This window comes from Canis lupus, chromosome 25, assembly GCF_003254725.2.
Source record: "Canis lupus dingo isolate Sandy chromosome 25, ASM325472v2, whole genome shotgun sequence".
In the NCBI taxonomy this organism is placed as follows: Eukaryota; Metazoa; Chordata; class Mammalia; order Carnivora; family Canidae; genus Canis; species Canis lupus.
In genome coordinates this window covers 51203146-51225975 of record NC_064267.1, presented here as the reverse complement: position 1 = coordinate 51225975, position 22830 = coordinate 51203146, and the positions used below count along the sequence as shown (strand labels likewise).

Below are 22830 nucleotides of genomic sequence, written 5' to 3'. Positions count from 1 at the left end.
GCTATTCTTTCCTCATCTGTATAAAGATACGTTAATTCAGTATTCATGAAATTAGTGGAGTACTACATTAAATGTATTCATTTAGTGGAATTAAATGTTAATATTCCCATATAGTGATATGGCTACTGTAGGGCAGTTTACCGTCTTTGATTTTTAACAATTTCCAAAGGCCCCAAGGGTTTACAAATGGGCAACTTTTAAAAGTTGAGAGCTTAAACAACTCACCCGGGTGACCCAAAGAGGATCTGAGCAAGACACTGAACTTCCTTGTGCTGACCACAGGTGTGGTGTTCTTCATTCGGTCTGTCTGTCCTCACTGTAGATGCCTGTGATGACTTAGCTGACACTTAGGTGAAAGAAATACACGACGACATCTGGGAGCAGGGTCACCGAAGAACGCTTGGTCCCCTTTTCTGTCTGTCGCTTCCTCAAGAGAAATGAACATGGATGCAGTGCAGACCGACCCACCGCCGTCTGGTTCCCTCCCGTCTGGACCGGGACGGCTGTCCTCTAGGGACCACGGTGCCAAGCTGGATGTCCCACGGTAATATAATTTCTGAGCCAAAGAAAAGGAACCCAGTTTTAATGTGTTCAGTATTAGAATATGCTCCCAGCCAGCCTGCCGCCACAGGTTACAGCTGGCCAGGCATAAATAAGCTGAATCATAAAGGAGTTCGTAGTATATTTTTCAGCTATCAGGAGAGATGGAAACACACTCCTAGCCCCGACCCGACCACCACACAGTGTGGGAGAGCAAACCCTGGGGACGCTCCTGCCCCTCGTCGCCTGCTGCTCCCAGGATGGCAGGGCAGGGCCTCTGAGCCGCCGTCAGACCTGGGCGGCTCCGTGGTGATCCGCCGACGGGGAGTTGGCCGTTGCCCGCACCGCGCTGGGAGGACACCATCCTCGCACACCGCTTCCCTGGACTCCGCGGGAGAGTAGACTCGAAAAGTGAGCCTGTCCCGGCGCCCGGCTGGCCCAGTCCTTAGAGCCTGCGACTCTTGATCTCAGGGTTGCAGTTGGAGCCCCGTGTTAGATGTAGAGATTACTTCAAAATAAAACCTTCAGAAAACGTTTCAAGTGGGATCGCGGTCTCGCGGTAGTTGTACCTTTAGCCTGACTAGGCTTTGTGAGTGGTGCAAAGGAAGGCCCTAGGCTTTCGCCTCCCTGAGATAACCAGTTTCCACACAGGCCTCAATTGTACCGCATCTAGAGGTTCACCTCGGGAAGCGTGACGGCTGTGTGAGGGAGGACGTGGGTGTTGGGCGCCTCTCGCCTGCCCCGTGGCTCTCCGTGCCTGTCCCTCTCCAGCACCACATGTCTGAATTACTGAGCCTGTAAAATCTTGGTATTGGGAAGGGCAAGTTCTCCCGACTTTGTTTTCCTCAGAGCTGTAATTGGCTATTCATGGCCTTTGATCTTTTGTATAAGATTTGTCGAATAAATATAATTATATACGTAAATATTCTAAACATTGTACATGGAAATATTATCTAAAAATTGCATAAAATCTGGTTGCAAGATTCCATACGCACACGCACACACACCTGCAGACTGCTTTCGAGGTTTAAGCTGCGTTTGCATGGATTTCGAGTCTGGTTAGGGAAGATGTATATAGTCTTTATGCCTAAGTCTTCCTAGATAGGTGAACATGTCATTTATTTTTTTAGATCTCTTCTGTATTTTGACAAAAGTTTTTAGAATGTTCTCTATAAACCTATTATTTTCTTATTAGATTGATTCCTGACATTTGTTGCTGGTGTTTTGGAACATGATTGTGTGTACTCATTTGGTTCTAAAAAATACTTGGCGTTCTAATGGTGTATCCATGGCTCCTCCTAGATCTCTTGTACGTGGACAGTTGTACTGCTTGGGAGCACCCCGATTTACCACTTCCAGTTCTCATACTTCTTGCCTTCCTGCCTAGGCTGGCATCTCGGGTATACCTAAGAATAGAGAAAGCGCTCAGTTGCAGCCTGTTGTCTTCATGATCCTAAAGTGAATGCTTCTAATGAGGGCCTCTGGTAGGCACCTGACATCTAGTTAGGGAAATGTCCTTGTAATTGTCCTTTTTTGGAGAATGGGCAGGTTATATCACATTCTTTATTTGAATATTGTTAGGTGATAACATCATTCTTGCCCTGGTGTAAAAATGTAGTGAATTACTTTTTCTGTCCTCCTTTTCGTTCTTTTTTAATTTTTAAGTGAGGCCAAAACTCACAAGCCTCCAGTGTGAGGCTTGAACTCACACACAACCCTGAGATCAAGACCTGAGCTGAGGTCAGTAGTTGGACGCTTAACCGACTGAGCCACCCAGGCGCCCCTACCTACTAGTCTTTCTAATATCGCATCACCTTGTGTTATTGGAATAGAATGGACATCATCATTATATATTGTTTTGACTTTCTAGATCAGTTTCCTAGATTATTAAGTATCTAGATGAAATTCATACATTGCTTTCTCCTGTTATCCTTGTCTGGGAAATACTAAAGTCTCCTAGCTTTGTAAGTTGGGAAGATAATTTCTCAGGGCTTCCTTACAAAAGCATCTCGGTCTCTCGGTTGAGATCTTTATATTTGTTTCTTTGAAAATTGGGGAGGATTGGTTACATAAACTTTCCATTTCTAACAGACGCTGTTTAGGTGACTTGTTTTTCTGAAGTTGCCGGTTTCCTCTGTCTTCAGGCTGTGTCTGTGTGTGTGTGTGTGTGTGTGTGTGTGTGTGTGTGTGGTGGTGGTGGTGGTGGTGGTCAAGTTTTTGATAATACTTGTCTCAGTAGAGTTCTTATGTGATTTTTCAGAATCTCTACTCTGGCTGTAGTTTTGATACTCTTGAAGTCTCAGTATTGCCTGTTTATATCTGTTCTTATTTTTTTCCATTGGTCATTTTTTTGCCAGAGATCTAACTGGTCTTTTAAAAGACTCAGCTGTAAGTTATATTTATTCTCTCTAGTAGGTATATTTTCACTTCATTAATTTCTTATCTGTGTTTCTTTTAACTTTTTTAAGATTTATTCTGTCCTTCTAATTTCAGGAATGAATGATTAAATTTTTACTTTTTCCTTTTCACTAATATGATGATGGCCTAAGGGTATAAAGTTGTCTCCAAGCAACACTCTGGCTTGATCTCACAAGTTTGGATATCTGACTGCTTATTGTGCTAATTATTTTCAGATTTCTTCTTTGACCCATGAGTTATCTAGAAGCAAGTTTTTATATTTCCAGGCTTCTTAAAATTCTAAGTTGGCTCCTAATTGATTGTGTTGTTTTTAGAGAATGTTACACTATTAGTTCTTCGCAATTGATTGTGTTGTTTTTAGAGAATGTTACACTATTAGTTCTTCGCCATTTGTTTCTGTTTTGCCCTAGCTGCTAGCCAGTGTCTATAAAAATTCCATTATGATTGAATGTGTCATTTCTAATAATTGGGTGAAGGATTACATAAATCCAATAAAGTTTTATTAACTACATTGTTTTAATATTCTGTACAGTTTTAATCTTCACAATCTGTGTTCCCAAAAAAGCTGAATCTGTCTTCATTTGTAATCCCAGATACGTCAACTTCTCATAACCTTCCTGTTTTTACTTTATGTATTTTATAGCCAGGTTATGAGAGATGTATATGATCAGAGTTGATTGGGGCTTTTTATTCTTGACAGTCTGTGTGAAATCAATATGGCTAGCTCAGCTTTCACCGGTTCGGATTTGCCTGAACTGATCTTCCATCTCCTTACTTTCAGCGTCTCTGTCCCCGCCGTTTAGGTGGCTGAATTAGCTCAGAGCTGGATTTTGTATTTACATTAGGTTATCACCACATTTGGATTCATTTTTTCCATCATATTTTGTGCTTCATTTGCCTTGCTTTTCCATCACTTGTCTTTTCCTCCTTCTGCTTCCTGTTGTTTTCTTTTTCCTCAATTTTCCTTAGTAATTACTAACACAAGGCAACGTAACTGATAAAGTAATCGTGTGTACTGTAATGAATACTTCTGAACCTACCACCGAATCCAAGATTTTAGAGTATTGCCAATAACTTGTTTGAATGGGAGTTTGGTTTTTTGGTTTGAAAGTTACAAATTGTGCTTTAACTATCACTAGATCATCTTTTTAAGTTTGTATCATTAATTCAACAAGGGCTGATACTAGTATTTCCAGCCTTCCCTCAAATAATGATCTGAAATATTGCAACTTCAGTTTCTTCCTTCCACCTTACATTTATTGCTGCTTACAATTTTAATTATATTTTAATTTCCTCCAGATTGTATTGTTAGTATGTGGTCAGTGCTTGTCTCACTTAATCTGGGTTACTGGTTTCTTTGTCAGTATTCCTTCTGGCAGCGCTCTGGCTCTCATTTTCTGGCTGGAGTGTGCCCTTCAGTGGTCATTTTAGCAGCCATCCATCAGTAGTAATAGCTTTCTCTCCATCTAAATGTCTCTCTTGCTCTTGTCCTTAATGAGAGAATTCTGAGTTGACAGGTACTTCCTTCAACATAGGTTACAGGTGTTAGTTCATTGTCCCCTGGTAGGCATTGTGACGTCTCTGTAGCTAACCTGTCTCTCCTGTAGTCGCTTTTAGGTTCTACTCTTGTCTTTGGCATTCTGCGGTTTCACTACAGGGTGTTTTGGGGTGGTGGATTAGTTGAAACGATGCTGCTAGGTTCTGTCTCTTGATGTGGGGAGAGGGTATCTTTACATTCTAGGATTTTCTCTGTTATTTTTACAATACTGCTTCTCTGTTCCTTGTAATTGCTTCGTTAAGAACTTCTATTAGACATATGTTGGACTTCCTCATTCTCTTTTCTGTAGTTCTTTTTTAAAAATTTTTTTAGAGATTTTATTTATTTGAGAGACAGCAAGCACATGCAAGGGGGTGGAGTGCAGAGAGAGAGGGAGGGAGAATCTCAAGCTGACTGCCTGCTGAGCGTGGATCCTGGTACTGGGCTTGATCCCATGGCTCTGAGATATGGCCTGAGCCAAATGATTTTGTCAGACGCATAACAGAATGAGCCACCCCGGTGTTCCTCTTACCATGTGGTTGGTTGGTTAGTTGGTTTTGGAGAGAAAGGGAGAGAGACTGCCAGAGAGGGAGCCTGCTGAGCTGAGAGCCTGACTGAGCCACCCAGGTGCTCCTTATCTCTAGTTCTTAACCCATTTGTTCCGTCAATTGAATTTTTTTAAGGCCACTTTCTTATGCCTGACATCTCTAATCACTTCAGGAATTTTTTACATTTTCAGTCTGATAGTTCTGTCATCTAAAGTTCTTGAGTCAAATCCAATTTCAGTCTTCTTTTTTGAATTTTGGACTTCAGCCTCCCTACAGTGTGGGTAGATTTGTGGATATCATTTGTAGCCTGGTGTGACGACGTTTGTTTTCTGCTGAGTGGGGTTTATCTCTGTTTTGGTAATTTGTAGATTCGGGCTAGGGCATCTTGGGAAAATGGGGTTGTAAGGATTGAGCCCTGAACCTTTATTGAGTGTTTGTTCATGGTTGCTAGTGCTCAAGAAGAGTTCTCACCACCTAGTACAAGCTGATTGGAAAGTCTCTAGGCTGGTGGGCTTGTTGTCCCCCCCCTCCCGTCAATGAAATAGCCTACCTTCTATTGAGAGTTAGTCCTATTGAGGGTCATGGTTCTAAGGGGCCGGGGGATTCTGTTCTAACCTGCGCAGGCCCACATCTTCTCCCCTGTCCACTCGAGGGCTGAAAACCCAAATGTCACAGACTGATGTTCACTTTTTGAGGTAGCCATAGGGGGTTCACACATTATCTGTTGTGACTGTTGCTGCTGGACTTAGGCCTCTGAAAATCTGCCTCTACAAACTAGTAGTTTCAATGCACTGAAGCTTGTTGGGATGAAACACAGAGAAGCATCCTGGGATGGTTTGTAGCACAAACTCAGCATCTGATTTTACAATATCTTTTGTTAACTGTATGTCTTTTACCGTCTTTTAAGGCCTTCTGTGCGAGCCTCTGACTGGGGTGACTTCCAAGCTCTATTGGAAGTTCCTCGACAGTCAACCCGCCAACTGTTGGAGAATCCCTCCCTTCTTCCTCGCTCTTTACCCCCCCACCCCCAGCCACACACATGGTACTGAGACTTCAAAAACAAAACACTCGTCTGAGTTGCTGGTTACTTAGTCCCCACGGATGGACGGAGTAACTACAAATACTAATAACCTAGTAGGGGAGGCTAGAGAGCTTGGTGCTTCCAAGTCTAAGGATATGCTACCTGTCGGGGTCCCATCCTAGGGAAATAATGGCACTGCTTCAACAATGATGTCCTTGGCTGGAAGGGATGGATTTTTGACTGCTTTCCATGGATTTCTCTCCCCCAGTGATCTCCTGAGGGTTTCCTGTGGGCTGAGCTGAGCTTCTCCCCTGGCCTTCAGCTCGCATATAGAGTTGCCTTCTTGACACCCGCACTTGGCCATCCCATGGGCATCTCTTGTCACACTCTGTGCCCTTTCCTGCAGGTCATCTTCAGACTCCCAATCTTGGTGTGGGCAGCCAAGAACCTCCCTGCCATTCTTAGCTCTTGTCATGCTCTGCCTCCACTTATGGGGACCTCTTGGTGCTACTTCCAAATCTGGCCACCTGGTTGATCGCCAGCCCCACCGGAAAGCTGGCGTCCTCTTCAGACTGAATGGTTGCAGCGGCCCAACCTCTTCCCCTCCCCCACATACTTTGTGTTCCCCTGAGGAAAGTACATCTGGTCCTGCCTTCTGCCCCTTCAAACTCCCCATCATCCTCCCATCCCAAGTACCACTGTAGGACTACAGGTGGTGCTGACAAGGCTCAGGCCTTCCTGCCTGCTGTTGCCATGGTCCCTGCCGCTTACCCTCTGTGGCCCAGGCTGTGCACCACCCTCACTCATGCAGGATCCTGTGGGGGCTCTGGACCCTTGGTTTATTTTTTAAGATTTATTTATTTATGATAGAGAGAGAGGCAGAGACACAGGAGGAGGGAGAAGCAGGCTCCATGCCAGAAACCCGATGTGGGCCTGGATTCCAGGACCCCAGGATCATGCCCTGGGCCAAAGGCAGGCGCCAAACCGCTGAGCCACTCAGGGATCCCCCGACCCTTGATTTAAAAATGAAACAGGGCAGCGATCGATTATGCAGGGATGCACACCTGGTGAGCCACTGTCCTGCTCTAGGGCCCGAGCCCCCGAGGGCAGGGCTTCCCTCTCCTGCTGGCTCTATGGTGGGACACGCAGTAGGCGCCCCTGCTCTTCCCTTCCTGCGGAAGTCATGCCCTCTTGACGGGCAAGGGTGGCCCCTTTTTGAAGGGGAGTCACCTGGACGCCAGGGAGCGGAGGAGGGCCCCAAGGCTGGGAACCACAGGGGAGGAGGGGGAGGAAGGTGCTCTGAACTTCGGGCCCTGGGTCAGGCTGCAGCCAGCCCGCGGCGTCCTGGGGAGCTGTGCGTGGGGAGGGGGCCGCGGGGCGCCTTGGTGTCGTCCTCCGCGGTCTCGGTCCCTCAGGGGTGGGCTGTCCGGCCCGGGGTGCGCTGGGGGTGCGGTGGGGGTGCGCGTCCCCTGCCCCCTCCCCCGCCCGGGGCTCTGGGGCTCTCCCGGCCCGGGGTGCGGGCCCTGCGCGGCGAGTGGGGACCCCGCGGGGGGCGGGGCGGGGCCGCGGGGGCGGGGCCTCGGCGCGGGGCGGGGCCTCGGCGCGGGGCGGGGCGGCCGCCGCCTGACGTGTCTCGGCGGGATTGGAGCCGCCGCCCTATATAGCCGCGGGGGCCCGGGCGCCGGCCTCGGAGCGCGGCCCGGCTTCTCCCGGCGGCCGGCGAGCGGGCGGAGACCCCCGACCCCGGCGAGTGAGCGCGGGAGTGAGCGGGGAGTGAGCGGGGCCGCGGGGCGGGGGCGGGGGTTGGGGCGCGGGCGGGGCGGGGCTGCCGACGTGGAGCCCGGCGGGGGAGGGGACGTGGCCGCTGCCCCCTCCCCTTCCTCCCTCCTCCTCCTCCTCCCCCTCCCTCCCCTCCCCCACGCGGCCCCCTCCCCTCCCCCTCCCGAGCGCCCCCTCCCCTCCCCTCCCCTCCCCTCTCCACCCCCACCCGCCCGGCCCGGACCCGGACCCGGCCCGGGCTACGTGTCCCAGTGCGCATGGGCCGCGGCGCCGGCCGGGAGAGTGAGAAACTTTCCCGAGTCCGCGGCTCCGGGCGCCCTCCCCGCCGCCCCCCTCCGCCCCGCGGCGCCCCCCGAGCCCCAGCCCCCGCTCCCCAGCCCAGCCCCCGCTCCCCAGCCCCAGGCCCCGCTCCCCGCTCCCCCAGCCCCCGGCTGCCCCGGCCCGGCGGCGCGCGCGGGGGAGGGGCGGCCGACCTGGGGCTCGGCTCGGGCGCTGACGTGGGCGTCCGGCGGGGAGAGCGGGCGGGGGGCGGGCGGGGGCGGGCAGGGCCGGGCGGGTCGGGTCGGGCCGGGGCGCGGGCCCGCCGCACCTCCACCTGCTGCCCCTGCCCGCCGCCCGGCCCGGGGCGCCTGCTGTGCCGGGGGCCGCGGCCGACTTGGACGCACCCCAGGTCCGCGCACGACAAACACATTACGGAAAAATACCGAATTTGGACGAACGGCGGGGAGGCCGCGCGCCGCTGCCCCTTTAAGCCTGTCCCCGCCCGCGGGCTCCGTGGCCTGTGGGAGGGCCTGCTGAGGTGGCATCTGCGGGAGCGCCTGCCGCCTGCGGGCCGGGGCCGGGGCCGGGGACGGGGCCGGGGCCGGGGACGGGAAGGGGACGGGGACGACGGGGACGGGACCGGGACCGGAGGGGGCACCTGGCTCACCCCGCGGCCCGGGCTGCCTGCTGAGGTGGCATCTGCGGGAGCTCCTCCTGGCCGGGCCGGGCCGGGGCGGGGCGGGGCGGGGGCGGCCGCCAGCACAGGCTCACCTGGCCCCGGGGCCTGGCTCACACGGCCGCGGCGCGAACTCGGGCTCCCGATCACGCGTGGGTCTTGGCAGGGATGTGGGGGAAAGTTCTGCAGGACGACTGTAGGGGTGAAAGCAAGTAGCTGTAGTTTGCAGACAAAAGAGAAGTGCTGGTCTCCACTGGAGGCGCCGGGTACCCTGTTGCTCAGTCCTGCCCAGGGCCCAGGGCCCAGATAAAGTTCTCCCGGCACTGTTAACTGCTTGCAGAGACTTTTCCTTTTTGCAGAGAAGTTAAAATTCTTCGTGTACGGGTTTCCCTGTGGTTTGTGTGGGGACCAGGTTTCTGTCGTGGTCCACAGTCGCTGGGACGTGACATTTCTCCCAGTGGTGGTCAGGCATGCTAGATGGTTCCCCGGGGTGGGAGAGGGCAGTCTCTGGTCCTGTCCATCCTCTTTCCTTTGGGTCTAGTTCTGTTCTGAGATGTTGCCCCCCCCCCCCCCACACACACACACACCTGGACTTTCACACTCTGCAAACTAACGGCAAAGTCTAGCGTGAGAGGATTGTGAGATTGGTGTTGAGCAAGTGGATCCAAATGCTTCCTGCACAAACTGGTTGAGAGCAAGCCACACAAAGGCAGAACTGGAGCGGTCCTGGGAAGAGCTGGAGGAGAAAGGGCTCCACGTGTCTGAGGTGGTCTCGTAGAAAAAAATGGACTTGTTCTCCACGGCAACAGCGAGGAGAAGTTGCAGGTCTTGGCACTGCAGGAGGCAGACCGCTGTGACAGCTGTGTATGTAGAAGCGGAGCAGGGCGCCCCTGGAAGACCACGCAGCTCTGGTCTGCTGGTGCTCACAGACTGCAGTAGAGCCTTGCCTCGGGTCCCTTTCAAGCCCGATTTGAGCGGCGTTATTAGATTCAGGGAGGGGCTGTGATAGCCTGTGTTTGGCCTCTATTCCTTGATAATGGGGCCTGTGTAAGGTGTCCTCAGAACTTTAGATAGCAGTGATCACTGGCGAGGTCGCCCAAGGCCTCAGTGAAGTGGGAGTCGTCTTGCTGGGTGTTGTCTGGGAGGGTGGAGTGCTGGTGGGGAGCACGTTTGGGTGGGCAGAGAGCTGTGGGTTCGGTTTCTTAGTGCTGCTTTGTTGAGGTTGAGGCAGGTAGACAGTCATGCTGAGCATGTTAGGAGGACCAAGATTGGCCTTTTATAAAATCTCACCCCGGAGCCTCACGTGGAGGGAGGTCTGTATTTACATATGGATCATAAGGTCTGTGCTTAAAGCGAGTTCTAAAAAAAAATGGGCTTTTTTGAGAAGTTTATAAGAAAAAAAGAAACCTTGTTTGATGATATCAGAGCCCCAGATGTTAACTCTGCTGCTCCTTGCAATCTATTCATTTACTGCCGCTGGAAATCTGAGGACTAGAGACCCAGTGTATCCTGTCAAACAAGTCTCGATTTTTTTTTTTTTTTTTTTTTTTTTTTGGAGATCCACTCTGTCCTCTTGCTGCCCAAGGGTCTGTGCACACGTGGGGGTGTTAGAGATTCTGGGACAGACTCTCTCCAACACATTGGTAGGTTCAGCTGGGTCGGTGATCCTTCCTTGAGCAGCTTGAGATCAAGCTGGAATTGACTTCTGAAAGGTGCATGAGCTACCTCAGACCTTCAGGAATTTGTCCCATCTCGTGTGACAGTAGGTGCACAGTGGGAATTGCTCGTCACAGACCTCTAGCTGGAGGGACGCAGACAGTGATCACACTTGGCCACGTTTATTGAATGGCTGTCACTGGGCACTGAAGATATGTCCTGTCTAGGAAGGCAGGAGGGCTGGTCCGTGGGAGCCCAGAGAAGAGGGTGTGAACATAGTCCTCGTGGGGAACCTGGGTTATTAGGGGGGTGGATGTCTGTGGGTTTTAGGAGGTGACGTGGCATGACCTGGAGTGGGAGGCTGTGGAAATGCAAGGTCGGTAGGTAAAAGAGCAGGTGCAGCCCAAGTAGGAGTTCTGAGTGAGGAGGGCAGGGTAGACGCTTGGATCCTGGCTTCACTGTTGGCACTTTGACCTAGAACACCTCCATCTCATGCCTAGGCTGGCCAAGTGTGCACTAGTCAGACCCTCGGAATTCCAGGGAGTTCTCACCTTTTACACCCGGTCAGAATCTACGTGTGGATGTGCTACTTTGATAATGTGATTTAATGGAAAAGTCTTAATCTTTAGATCTTGTGGGTTACAAGTTATTGAAGACAGATTCTCAAAACTATCTGGGTCAGTTTGCTTCCACTTTTCTCCCTCTGTCTTGCTACATACGAGTGTCTGGTGGGACTTGGAGCCCCAGACAGGCTCTGGCCCATGTGGCTGAAACCCTGCATTTAGAGAGTTTTTTTTTTTTTTAAGTCCTAAAATGTTGCTGGACAATGAGACCCTTTTACATCTGGAGTCTGCTGGTACATCCCTGACGACCATGAACTGTCCTCCTAGCTCCTGAAATAGTCGTATTATGGGCAAGGATTTGGGATGTTACTCTCCATTTAGGTGGGAGATAGGATTACTGTTGAGTCCCCAACATGACACCTACCTCATTGCACTTGACTGAGTGTGTGTGGTGTTCTGTGTAAAGTGGCAGGTCACCGACCTGGAAGCCTCACTATCCCAGAGTCCCCAAGGCAAGATGACCTACACCCTCTTACTTCACAGAGAACTTCTTGGTCTTCCTCAGCAGGCCTTTGAAGGTTCCTTCCAACCCTGCTATTTTATGGCCTGGTTTCTAAATCCCGGTGAATTAGAAGGGACCGAAGGCCTTTTACAGGATGACAGTGAGAACAAAGTAACTACAAAACACACAGCGAGCTCATAAAGATGGTGGATCTCCGTCACCATCAAGAGCTCAGGACCCCAAAGGTCCACGTACTGTTCTGTGTCATAGCACAAGGTCACAGGGTCTGCTGCTTCTGGCTCAGCAGTCAGAGATTAAGAGGAGTGCAGGAGAAATTACTCAACCATGCAGGAAAGCAAGCCACCAGTTTTATAAGGATTTTACTTCAGAATGGTTAAATTGAAAAGTTTTGGCATTACGATGTCACTCCCTCGAGTCCAGGGGAAAGTTGCCCTCTAAAAGTTGTGGAAGCTTTAGATTTTACTGTATATACTAGGTTTTGTTTGACGCTAATAGCCCAGGGGCAGAGCTTCCCTTTTTTTCCCAAGGAACTTGTCTAAATGTTAGTGTTGGTAAGCAAAGCAGTAGATGATGTTTTGCCCTCTTCTGGTTGGGATGTGAAAGAAAGGGTCTGGGTTCCAGAATGCAGATAAGTAACTTTGGTCTCCTTGTCTTCTTGCCGCCCCCTTCCTGTCCCACACCAGCACAACCTGGCAGGCTGGCACTCACCGCCTGAGGACGGACTCTCTGGCTACTGACCGTTTTGCTGGTAAGTGTGACTGCTCCTTCGGAAGGCTTCCCATCCCTGGGCCGCATGTGTGCCTTCTTTCCTTATGGTTTTTTTTTTCTTTCTTTCTTTCTTTCTTTCTTTCCTTATGTTTTATTAAGTTTCTAGTGGCTCAGAAAGACTTGCTGTAACTACACCTCCCAAGAGAAGCCCTTCACATGTGTCCTCTGGTTTCTACCTATTTTTAAACCTTTTCTTTCTTTTTTTTCTTTTTTTAAGATTTTAATTATTTGTTTACTTATTTATGAGAGAGAGAGAGAGAGACAGCACAATTTGGGGTGGGGAGAGGGAGAAGCAGACTGCTCGCTGAGCAGGGAGCCCAACCCTTGGCTCAATCCCAAGACCCCGAGATCATGCCCTGAGCCGAAGGCGATGCTTAACGGACTGAGCCACCCAGGCGCCCCCAAGCCTTTTTTTTTTTTTTCCTGAAATGTGAATAATGTTTGTTCATGATTATTTGAATTTGGATCCTCCTTCTCTTGAGGAATGCAGAGCTTAATTTTCTTGAACTTGGGAAGAAGTCTCCCAGAGCTGTGAAAATTATGCAAAAACTCCCCTTTATTCCATCACTTGGCTCTCTTAATACTTTTTTGCCATGGTGGTAGAAAAAGACACTTTGGTGCAGAATGGTGTGGAAAGAGTGGGTTCTTGTCATCACAGTCGCATGGAGCTCACCTAAAGGAAGGTGAAGGGAGGAAGCGAACACCCCTGCCTCAAAGCTGAATGAGCCCCTTTTTCAGATAAGGGGCTGTGGCTTTCAGAGCCCACAGTCCCCCCTGAGTACCTGGCACCCAGGAGTGGGATCTGGAGGCACACACTGCTTGGTTCCTTCCCTGAACTGAGGAACTCTGCCCTTGGGTTGGTTCCAGCTGCCCTGAGTCCCCTCTGGCCCCTGAGAGCTAGGACATCAGAGAATAACCAGCCAGCACAAGTCAGAGGCACTTAACCACCCTGCTTCTTGCCGTTACATTGTTGCCACGGAGCACCGAAGGAAGGATCTCACCAGCAGCAGCATCGCCAGGCCGGCTGCGGTGTGCTGGGCCTGGCTGACCGTGGCCACGGTGCCCGCCGTCCTTGCAGGGGCCATCTGATGGCTCCTTGTAGCAACTGTCACGTGATGGATTTTATAAGCATCAGGAGGCATGTGGATGAACAAATTAACAAAATAACTGAGATAGCTGTTAGGAGAACCATCCAGATGTTGATCTGCAGGCCGTCTCTGCAGCCCCTGGACATCGTGGGACTGGAGTTCTCAGCTGGAGCCTCTGGCTCCTCACTTAGAGGATAACTTTTGAGGGGAACTTCACTTGAATTTTCCTTCCTTTCATCATTTGGTGAAAGTTAGGGTGCTATTTTACATCAGGGGTTGTAAGGAAAATGATGTGGTTTGCTGATGAAACTGAATTAAAACCTTGGCTAAAATCCTAAGCCTAACAGTTTGGCTGTACCTTGACTGTCTTCTCTCTGACTCACTCCCTCCTGCTTCAGTGGCTCACCCGGATTGTGTGTAGGCGCGAGATCCACCATGAGCTCCGTTGCAGTTTTGACCCAAGAGAGCTTTGCTGAACACCGAAGTGGGCTGGTTCCGCAACAGATCAAAGGTGACCGCCCTTTTGTGCTCGTCTTCTCACTTTGAGACACTACTCTTTCCAAATCTTTGTCAAACCTTATGGCCTCTTAGAAGTGCCTTCTGGGACTGTAGCCGTGGGGTAGAGCCTAGGCTCCTGCTTCTTACCTGCTCTGTGTTGCACTGCCAGCCCGGCACTGCCCCTGCGTGCAGGGTGGAATTGGGCAGGAGCGACAGATATTTCTGGACACAGAAAGATTGGATGTGTGGACTACTTTCTGGAAAGCCAGTGATTTTGATCCTTGGTAATCAAAATGAGATTCTTTTGCAAAATTGCTGTTCCCCAGTGGTGTTGAATCCTTCAAAATCTGGTATGTATTTACAAAAACAGGATAACTTGATTCGAATGCTCAATTCTTATCTGTAATCATTCAACTGTGTGTAGATGATGAAATTTTCAGGAGGAAGAGTAGATTAACTGAGTCGACTATCAGTTCTTAAGTTTAATTAAAACTAAAAATTCACTCTGACACCATTGACACTGGCTGTGTGCTTTAAGTGCTTGTTTCTAGGGACAGTGGAGACCCAAACAGTGCAGTGCCTGCCGGGCTGAATCCTTGTACTTAATCCAAGACCCTGTAGGGTCTGCATTTCAGATGAGGGAAGCAAGGCATTGACAGGTTCCAGCTGCCTGTCCGCGCCATGTCTTGATTGGTGTCCCGGGATAGCACAGCCATGTGGCCAGAAGTGGTGAACCCAGACTTGGACGTAGGCCTGTCTGATTCCAAAGGTCATCTCCCTGCACTGTGGGCACATCCATTCAGAATGGTTTTGATTGGGCCCTGCCATTGCCAGGGCATTTGGGGTGATCCAAAACAGTCACGCTCCTGTTTTCACGGAGCTGTGGTTAATGGGACAAGAACGTGAATGATTAGGGCGCTGTGGGGAATGGAAGCAATTAATGCTCTGGGGGCCTGGTTTCCACAAGGCTTGTTGCTCCTGAGGATTGGAGCGAGGTGGCTAGGGATGGCAGCTCCCAAAAGGGTGATTTCCAGTGCTGTATACTACAGTGGGAAACGGCTGGAGTCGGGCTCAGAGGCAGTTCTGACAGGCAGTGCTGAGCAACAACATTATTTTATTCTGCAAATTTAAGGGCTGGTTATGTGCCAAACATTGTCATAGCTGTGATTTTTTTTTTTTTTTTAAGCACAGGATCAGAAGACTCGGGCTTAAATTCTTTGTGGCAAGGCCTGTTTTCAAGGGGCTCACCCCATTCAGGGGGGAGCAGGGCACCCGGTGTCTGAGCTGACCACTCAGCAGAGGCTACATGCAAGGGCAGGGTACTTGCCAGTAGGTCAGAGGCTGCCTCTCAGGCCATATGCGGCACCCGAGGGTGCTGGGCCTGGTGACCTCCTGGGGCTCTTGCCCATCACTTCAAGGAAGAGATTGGGTAGGCGGGGGTGGTGGGGTGCTCAAACAGTTGTCACTCAAACAGTTAACGTTGTTTTGACGTTAAAACTTACCAAATCTTTTTTTGGTCTAATGTTGAAAGCACTGTGCTTCCTTTTAATCTATGTTGGCCGGTCCAGTTGCTACTTTAAATTCGGAAGAGGAGAGCGACCCTCCAACCTACAAAGATGCCTTTCCTCCGCTCCCAGAGAAATCAGCTTGCTTGGAGAACGCCCAGGAGCCTGCTGGCGCCTGGAGTAACAAGATCCGGCCCATCAAAGCTTCCGTCATCACTCAGGTAGAAACTCCATTCTTTACCTGTTTCTCCCAAGTAGGAAGTGGTAGCACCTGAGAGAATGGTTTTTGAATGCACCACCGTGAGCGTGCTTTGGGCGTGTAAGGGGAAGAGGCTGTCAGAGTGAATCAGCCCCCCTGCTTCCCCCCAGCCCCGTTCCTGGGGAGCCTGTCGTCATGCCCACCTGTGTAGCCCCAGCACTCAGAAGGTTCTTCAGCCTGCTGCAAGCGGCCTGCCACCTCACCAGCCCCACAAGAACTTGTCTTCTCTGCCTTCTGTCCCACCGTGTCAAAGCGAGTTATCTTTTCTTGGCTTCTTTCCTCTCACAAGTCTATCCCTGTGCTGCCTTAATGTGGGGTATCGGCAGACATAGCACTTCTCTCTGACCTCGTGTTGGGTCGTGGGTGCTAATTACCCACCACCCATGTGCTGAGGAGTCCCCTTCCCTGAGCCCCCGCAACCAGTTGCATTCTGGAACTTGGCACCTTTCAGGCTCTCTGAGATGGGACTGATGTCTCCCCAGTCTTCCTCTCTGTTAACTGCACTATGTTCTACTGAGGGGTTCAGGCCCAAGGCCAGGATCATTTTGGTTCCTCCTGCATCTGCCTCCCTTGAGGAGCAGCTAGGGCAAAGCTGAGTCATCAGTCAGCCTGTACCCTTCGGCTTGAGCCCTTTGTCACCTTCTCCGCTTGGATTGCACCCCACCATGCTCACGCTGCTCCCCTGCCTACCCTTTTCCATTGCCCTCACCATTTTGCTCTTCTCGGTGGTCTTGGGTCTCCCGTCTCCCAGCTGTTTTCCCCACCCCCTGAGGGTGTCCTCTGCCGCTCTTCCTCACTGTCCATTGTGTCCATTTGTGAGAGTACTTCTCTTCCCTGCAGTGCCAGCTCCCTTACCCTCAGGCACTCTCTGCGTGGGCCTCCACCCCTGCTGCTCTGGCCTTGGAGTGTGGACGGGGAGGAGGTGGAGATACTTGGGAGTGAATGAAATGCCTAAACATTTACACGCCCTCCCAGCTCTTGATCTCTTTACCTTCCCTTTCTGACCTTTCCTGAGTAGGTGTTCCATGTACCCCTGGAAGAGAGAAAATACAAGGACATGAACCAATTTGGAGAAGGTGAGCAAGCAAAAATCTGCCTAGAGATCATGCAGAGGACCGGTGCCCATCTGGAGCTGTCTCTCGCCAAAGACCAGGGCCTCTCTATCATGGTGTCAGGGAAGCTGGACGCTGTCATGAAAGCCCGGAAGGACATTGTCGCTAGGCTGCAGACTCAGGTGGGTATCCCCAGCCTCATCCCCCTGAGCGGATGTGCTCCAGCCCCTGTACCACGGGCTGCAGCAGGTACGGTCGGGCTTTGTCACAAGCTGTGGCAGAAAGTCCAGAGTTCAGAGGTAGGCCAGCAACATTTGGAGTCTCGTAGCATTTTTAGTTGGAAAGCCCCAAAATCAGTGACAGAAGGAGGACACCTACTGATTTTGCTGTTTGAGTGAATGTACAGGAAGATTAAGGCTTGTCCCAGAGGTTGGGACACTCCGAGAAGCCAGGCTTGCTGGATGGTATAGTGAAGATGCCACCGTGGGTCACTCATTCCCAGGGCGCGGCTCAGGACTCAGCATATTGCTGTGTTACGTACACATTTCCAGGTCCTGTGTTGGGAGAGTGCGAGTTCAGGTGTGTATTTTAAGCCAATTCCCATAGTCCTTAGCAGTTTGATAGCATTACTCGGAATTTATTGGGGGAACTGTTGTAATAAATAAGTAAACCTATGATGTATTTCTCCATACATGGCATCACTTGAAGATCAGGGTAAACACAGAATCTTAATAAAGCGTCTTAGGACGGGTGCCTGGGTGGCGCAGTTAGTTGAGCATCCAACTCTTGGTTTCAGCTCATGTCTTGATCTCAGGGTCCTAAGATCAAGCCCCACATTGGGTTCTGTGCTGGGTTGCAGAGCCTGCTTGGAATCCTCTCTGCCCGTCCCCCCGGTGTGTGCTTGCCTATGTGTGCTCTCTCTAAAATAAGTAAATTTTTAAAAAAGTCTTGTGACAGGTACAACTTTAGATGGGTTTACTTAGAAATATGGAGGCCCATGGATTCCTGGCTGGCTCAGTCAGTAGAGTGTAAGTCTCGATCTTGCTTGTAAGTTTGAGCCCAATGTTGGGTATAGAGACTACTTAAAACTATAATCTTTTATAAAATGAGAGAAGAAATAGGGGTCCTCTCCACCTGACCCTGATGGTCTGTGAGCTCATCGGGGAGCTGGCTCCAGAATGTGGTGGCTAGAAGATGATGTGCCGTGGGGCAGGGGCCGGGGACTCGGCACAGAGGAGGGGATTGGCCCTGTGCTGCCCAGCCTCTCTCACTTGGACGTGCTGGGCCCTGGAACAGTCAGTCCCTAACCCCCACTAGCTTCAGGAATGAACTCATTAAGTGTAGGCAATTGAAAATGTGTGTCGATTGCTTCACTTTGTGGCTGGTGTGTAGTAAGCTCTCAGACTTGGGCTGTTTACTGGTTGGTGAATATTTGAGTATTTAGTGATTGAGCACTGAGCCCGGAGATCTGAACCAGTGCCCCCGCCCCCATTACTTTAAAGCAAGTCCCAGATACATTATTTGCTTATAAATAACTCAGTGTGCCCCCCTCTTAATGTAATCTACTAGGCTATTAACTTATTAAAACTAATAGTAATTTCTGAATATGTCCATTCACCCGTGTCTATTTAATGGGCTTCTCTCATTATCTGCAGGTGTCTTTCTGAGTTGACTTGTTGAAACCGGCACCTGAACCAGGCCTGCCTGCCATGCTCGTTCATTCCTCAGTACGGCCCTCTTCTCCTGTTCTTGATGCCTTTGATTTTTCAGGATAAGCAAGTGTTTGCTTTGTCCCACTCTCCATCACTGTTTCCTGTAAACTGGTGGTTAGATGCAGGGGCTTGGTTTCCTTCACGTTCAGCTTACTTATGTGGCAAGAAAACTTGTGGGTGGTCCTGTGTAGCTGCTGTTGATTCCAAGATGGATCACTAGACTTGGGAGTCTTCAGCAAATCCATCCATTAATAAAGTTCCCATTCGTTCTTTGGCATAGCAGTTGTATCCTGTCCCGCTGATGACAGCCTAAATTCATCACCGTGTGGATGTGGCTTGCTACCCCCGCTCTCCACCTGCGTTAGTTGGTGTCCTTGGGAAGAACTTCCCTCTGCCAGCTGCTTAGTCAGTGTTCAAGCTGCATTGGCGCTCTGGCATGTCCAGTAGGGATCCGGGAATCTTCTCCTTGTCGTTATGAACTTTGGATGTGTTTATTAGTCGTTAAGGTGAAATTGCATCATCTTTGGACAGTGGGACACCTTCAGGTTGGTACCCTGCGGCTTTATGGGGTGACCGTTCACGTCCACCATTTCCTACTCTCTAACCTGGAGACGAGCGGCCCAGCTGCGGCCACAGATCTGATGGCAGCTGTTCATCCAGGAACTCCACGCCTTTTTAGTAGGAAGTTGCAGGAGTTCATCCTGGTAGTTCTAATGAAGATGAAAGATGAGAGGGCTTTAAAATCGCTTGAAGGAATTTGTGCTCTCATCTTGAGCTGTAGTCAAGGTTGGTACACAGAGTAGTATAATAAGGTTCAGTCAGACACAGCCTCTGCACCCTGTCCCTCCCTCCCTCCCTTGCTGACTGGCTGTTCTTAGTCTTTGATGGACCCCTTCCCTCCTTCAGATTTGAAAATAGAAGTACAAGACGACTTGTCATAGTAAACCCTCTTCTGCACCTTGTCTTTTCCCGCATATTTTCTGGAGGTGTCTACATATCAGCAAATAGTGGCTCTGCTCCTTTCTTTGTACAGCTGCGAGATGCTCTGTGGGTGTGTTGTAATTTATTCAGGCATTCCTGTTGATGGGCATTTGGGTGTCTTCCCAACTTTCCTGTTACAAACTGTGTCTCAATAAAAACCTTGTGCATATGGGATTTCCTGTTTCACGAAGTGTGTCTCAAGATCCATTTCCTAGCAGTGAGGTGGCTGGGCCAGAGGACAAGCGCGTATTGTTATTCTGTAGGAGCTGCGAGCCCTGTCCCTCAGGTGCTGGGCATTGTTTGTGTTCCCGAGAGCCTCCCCCAGAGCCCTGCTGCACCCAGCAGAGGCTTGGGCTTTTTTGTCACTCTGAAAAGTAGCAGAGTATACTTTTAATTTGTTTTTTTCAGATGAGCAGAATTCAGTGTATCTTTTTTTATTTATTTATTCCTGAGAGACACAGAGAGAGATGCAGAGACACAGGCAGAGGGAGACGCAGGCCCCCTGCGGGGAGCCCGATGCGGGACTGGATTCGGGGACCCTGGGATCCTGCCCTGAGCTGAAGGCAGCTGCTCAACCACTGAGCCCCCCAGGCGTCCTTCAGTGTGTCTTTATTAATACCTGAGGGCTGTGTGCGTGTTGTCTCTGCAGTGTCTTGTCTTTGCCCTCATCTATCAACTTTAGAGTTGTCCACCTTGCTTGGTGTAGTCGAGCCTTCAAACCCTACATGCCTTACAAACCACCTTTCCCACTTCACCATTTGTTTTTTGATTTGGGTATGTTTTGCTATTTGGCTTTTTATTCTAGTGCAGTTACGTGTCCTTACGCTTTTGTTCTTTTGAGCTATTGTTAGGAAAGTTTGTTTCACTTCCGAGTTGTAAGAAACCTAGTCTTTTCTCTGGTGCATGGAAGGGCAGGGGGTTGAGTTTCGGATTTCTTGTGAGCAGTGCAACATGCAGACCAACTTTCATCTTCTCCAGATGTCTGTTAGGTAGCCAACACCAGTTATAAAAGTTTTCCCCCAGTGATTTGAGTGTGGTTTTTTGAAGTCCTAAATTTTCGTATTAACTTGGTTGTGTGTGTGGATTTTCAGTCCCAGCCCGGGGGCCTTCCCCTCTGTACTCGTGTTCTGTCCTCATGGTCATGGTCTTGGATTTCTATCTAGTACAGTTATCACCACCCCTCGTCGACAGTCCAGGGTTTTCCTGCCCTGCTCTTTTTCATTGTGCCACACAAGCTTGATAATCTACATTTTGCTCAGAATGGCATTAGATCTTTTAAGGAGTGTTTTGTAGTTTCTAATGCACATATCCCACCCTTTCTGTTGGGTCGTGTCCAGTCGCTTTGTCTCTCCCCCACTCCGCATCCGTGGGCACGGCCATCCTTCCCCGTTGCGTCTGCTAACTGGTTATAGTTAATAGGAGTTAAACCTGTTGATGCTGGGTTCTGATTTCCTTCTCCCCATTACAGACATCAAAAATTCTAGAAAGTTGTCGGTTTCTGGGGGTGCAGGCCCGTGCTCTCTTCCTTATCCGGTAATACTTGGGCCTCCTCTGCTTCCTCAGCTCGGCTCCCGTGGGGGTCGGGCCTCAGCAGGTGCTCCACTTGAGCACAGCTCTGAGTACAGGCTGCGCTGGGTGCATGTTGTGTCACATTAAGTAAATAACATTTGTATTTTCTTGCACGTTTTTAATCGTGAATGGATTTAAATTTTGTGAAGGTGGTCGCTTGGTTTTTTTTCTCACATGTCACAATATGAATTATGTAAATTGATTTCTGAATACTGAACCATTTTTGAAGTAAACATTTGATCAGTATGTTTGAGTTGGTGGCCTGTTTTCCTACACTAGTTGGGAAGTGAGAACCTTCTATATCGCTTCCATGACACAATTTAACGTTTTCGTTTTGAATGTTAAGTAGGCGGCTATAAGCTTGTATTCCTGGCTGGTCTGCGAGTCTCTGCTCTACCGGTGTTGGGAGTGCTAACACTTTGCCTTTTTTTTTTTTTTTTTTTAAGTCTTCTTGGCAGCTGTTTTCTGCACAGTCAAGAAGACTAGGAGTCTCTGTGACTTTGGGAAGTTACTTGATTTCTAGCAATTGGACTGTCATTGGATTAAGGGTTTGGATTCTTTCTATTGTATCTCCTCAGATAAGTTGTCTATTTTAACTGGTTGTGAAAGAGATAGGAAGAAGAGTTTATTACAGGATGTCGGGCTTCCCTCTGGGAAAAAAAAAATAGCCTATGCCTCGAAAAACAAATTAGTATGTACCTGCTTTCCTGCCATGTCCTAGGATGTGTTAGCAATCATCATAGTGGAAAACAAGACCGCATTCTTGAATATTCCTGTTCTCATGATGGCTTACTGGGCTGAGAAGATGTTGAACAAATAATCACCACTAAATCCTTACGACAAGCTCAGGGTGGTCGCATGGGGCCATCTGAATGTATCGCGCTTGAACTTTTCTAGCCTGGGGGTCAAGGTACGCTTCCCCAAGAACATGATGTTTAACTTGAGACTGTTCTGAGGGATGGATTGAGGTTGGCTAGGCAAGAACAGCCTTTCAGCCAGAGACAATGTCGTGGAGAAATACATGTTTTCAGAACCTACAAAGACAGCTACCATCTTTGGTTCTTTACCTGTTTTAGGCCTCAGCGACTGTTGCCATTCCCAAAGAGCACCACCGCTTTGTTATTGGCAAAAATGGAGAGAAGCTGCAAGACCTGGAGCTGAAAACTGCAACCAAAATCCAGATCCCGCGCCCAGATGACGCCAGCAATCAGATCCGGATCACCGGCACCAAAGAAGGCATCGAGAAAGCTCGCCACGAGGTCCTGCTCATCTCTGCTGAGCAGGTGGGGCCAGCTGAGGGCTTGGTGTGTGTGTGTGCCGGCCTCAGCCCCACAGCCGTGCCCTCATGCTTGTGGCCTGTCCTTTCCAGGACAAACGTGCTGTCGAGAGGCTGGAGGTGGAGAAGGCATTCCACCCTTTCATCGCCGGGCCTTATAACCGACTGGTTGGCGAGATCATGCAGGAGACAGGGACGCGCATCAACATCCCCCCGCCCAGCGTCAACCGGACAGAAATCGTCTTCACTGGAGAGAAGGAGCAGTTGGCTCAGGCTGTGGCTCGCATCAAGAAGATTTATGAGGAGAAGGTAACGATGGGGAAGAGAGCATAGCTCACTCTGGCGGGCTGTGGGGTCTGAACCTCATTCTTTGAGGTATGGAGGGGACTCAGGGGTCTTCACCTCTTGGAAGCTGCCATCTTCATCTGGGCATGACTAAATTCTGAGGTGATTCTTAGGAGGAGAAACCCAGTCCTTCTTGATCAGAGGAGTTTCTGCACATGAGCTCTTCCCCTTCTTCACTTTGTGGGGCTCAGAGGTGCGGTCGAGGGCTCTGCATCCTGTTCCCTCCCCTTTTGGTCCTCATGGGCCCTTCCCTCT

At 50.0% G+C, this 22830-nt stretch overlaps 1 protein-coding gene across 6 annotated transcripts in view; it reads left to right on the top strand.

Annotated features, from left to right (window-relative positions):
* LOC112670035 (high density lipoprotein binding protein) overlaps positions 1-22830 on the top strand; it is a 68979-nt gene that overhangs the window by 23987 nt on the left and 22162 nt on the right. For 3 of the 6 annotated variants that reach the window (XM_025463754.3, XM_025463758.3, XM_049100897.1), the window contains exons 2-7: positions 12206-12270; positions 13777-13889; positions 15445-15602; positions 16659-16874; positions 22031-22237; positions 22324-22539. In XM_025463754.3, the coding sequence (XP_025319539.1) occupies positions 13814-13889; positions 15445-15602; positions 16659-16874; positions 22031-22237; positions 22324-22539 (873 nt within the window). In that variant the 5' untranslated portion in view covers positions 12206-12270; positions 13777-13813. Of the gene's footprint in view, positions 1-7719; positions 7815-12205; positions 12271-13776; positions 13890-15444; positions 15603-16658; positions 16875-22030; positions 22238-22323; positions 22540-22830 lie in introns of those variants that run through there. The other 3 variants (XM_025463755.3, XM_049100899.1, XM_025463753.3) reach the window with 3 other exon arrangements.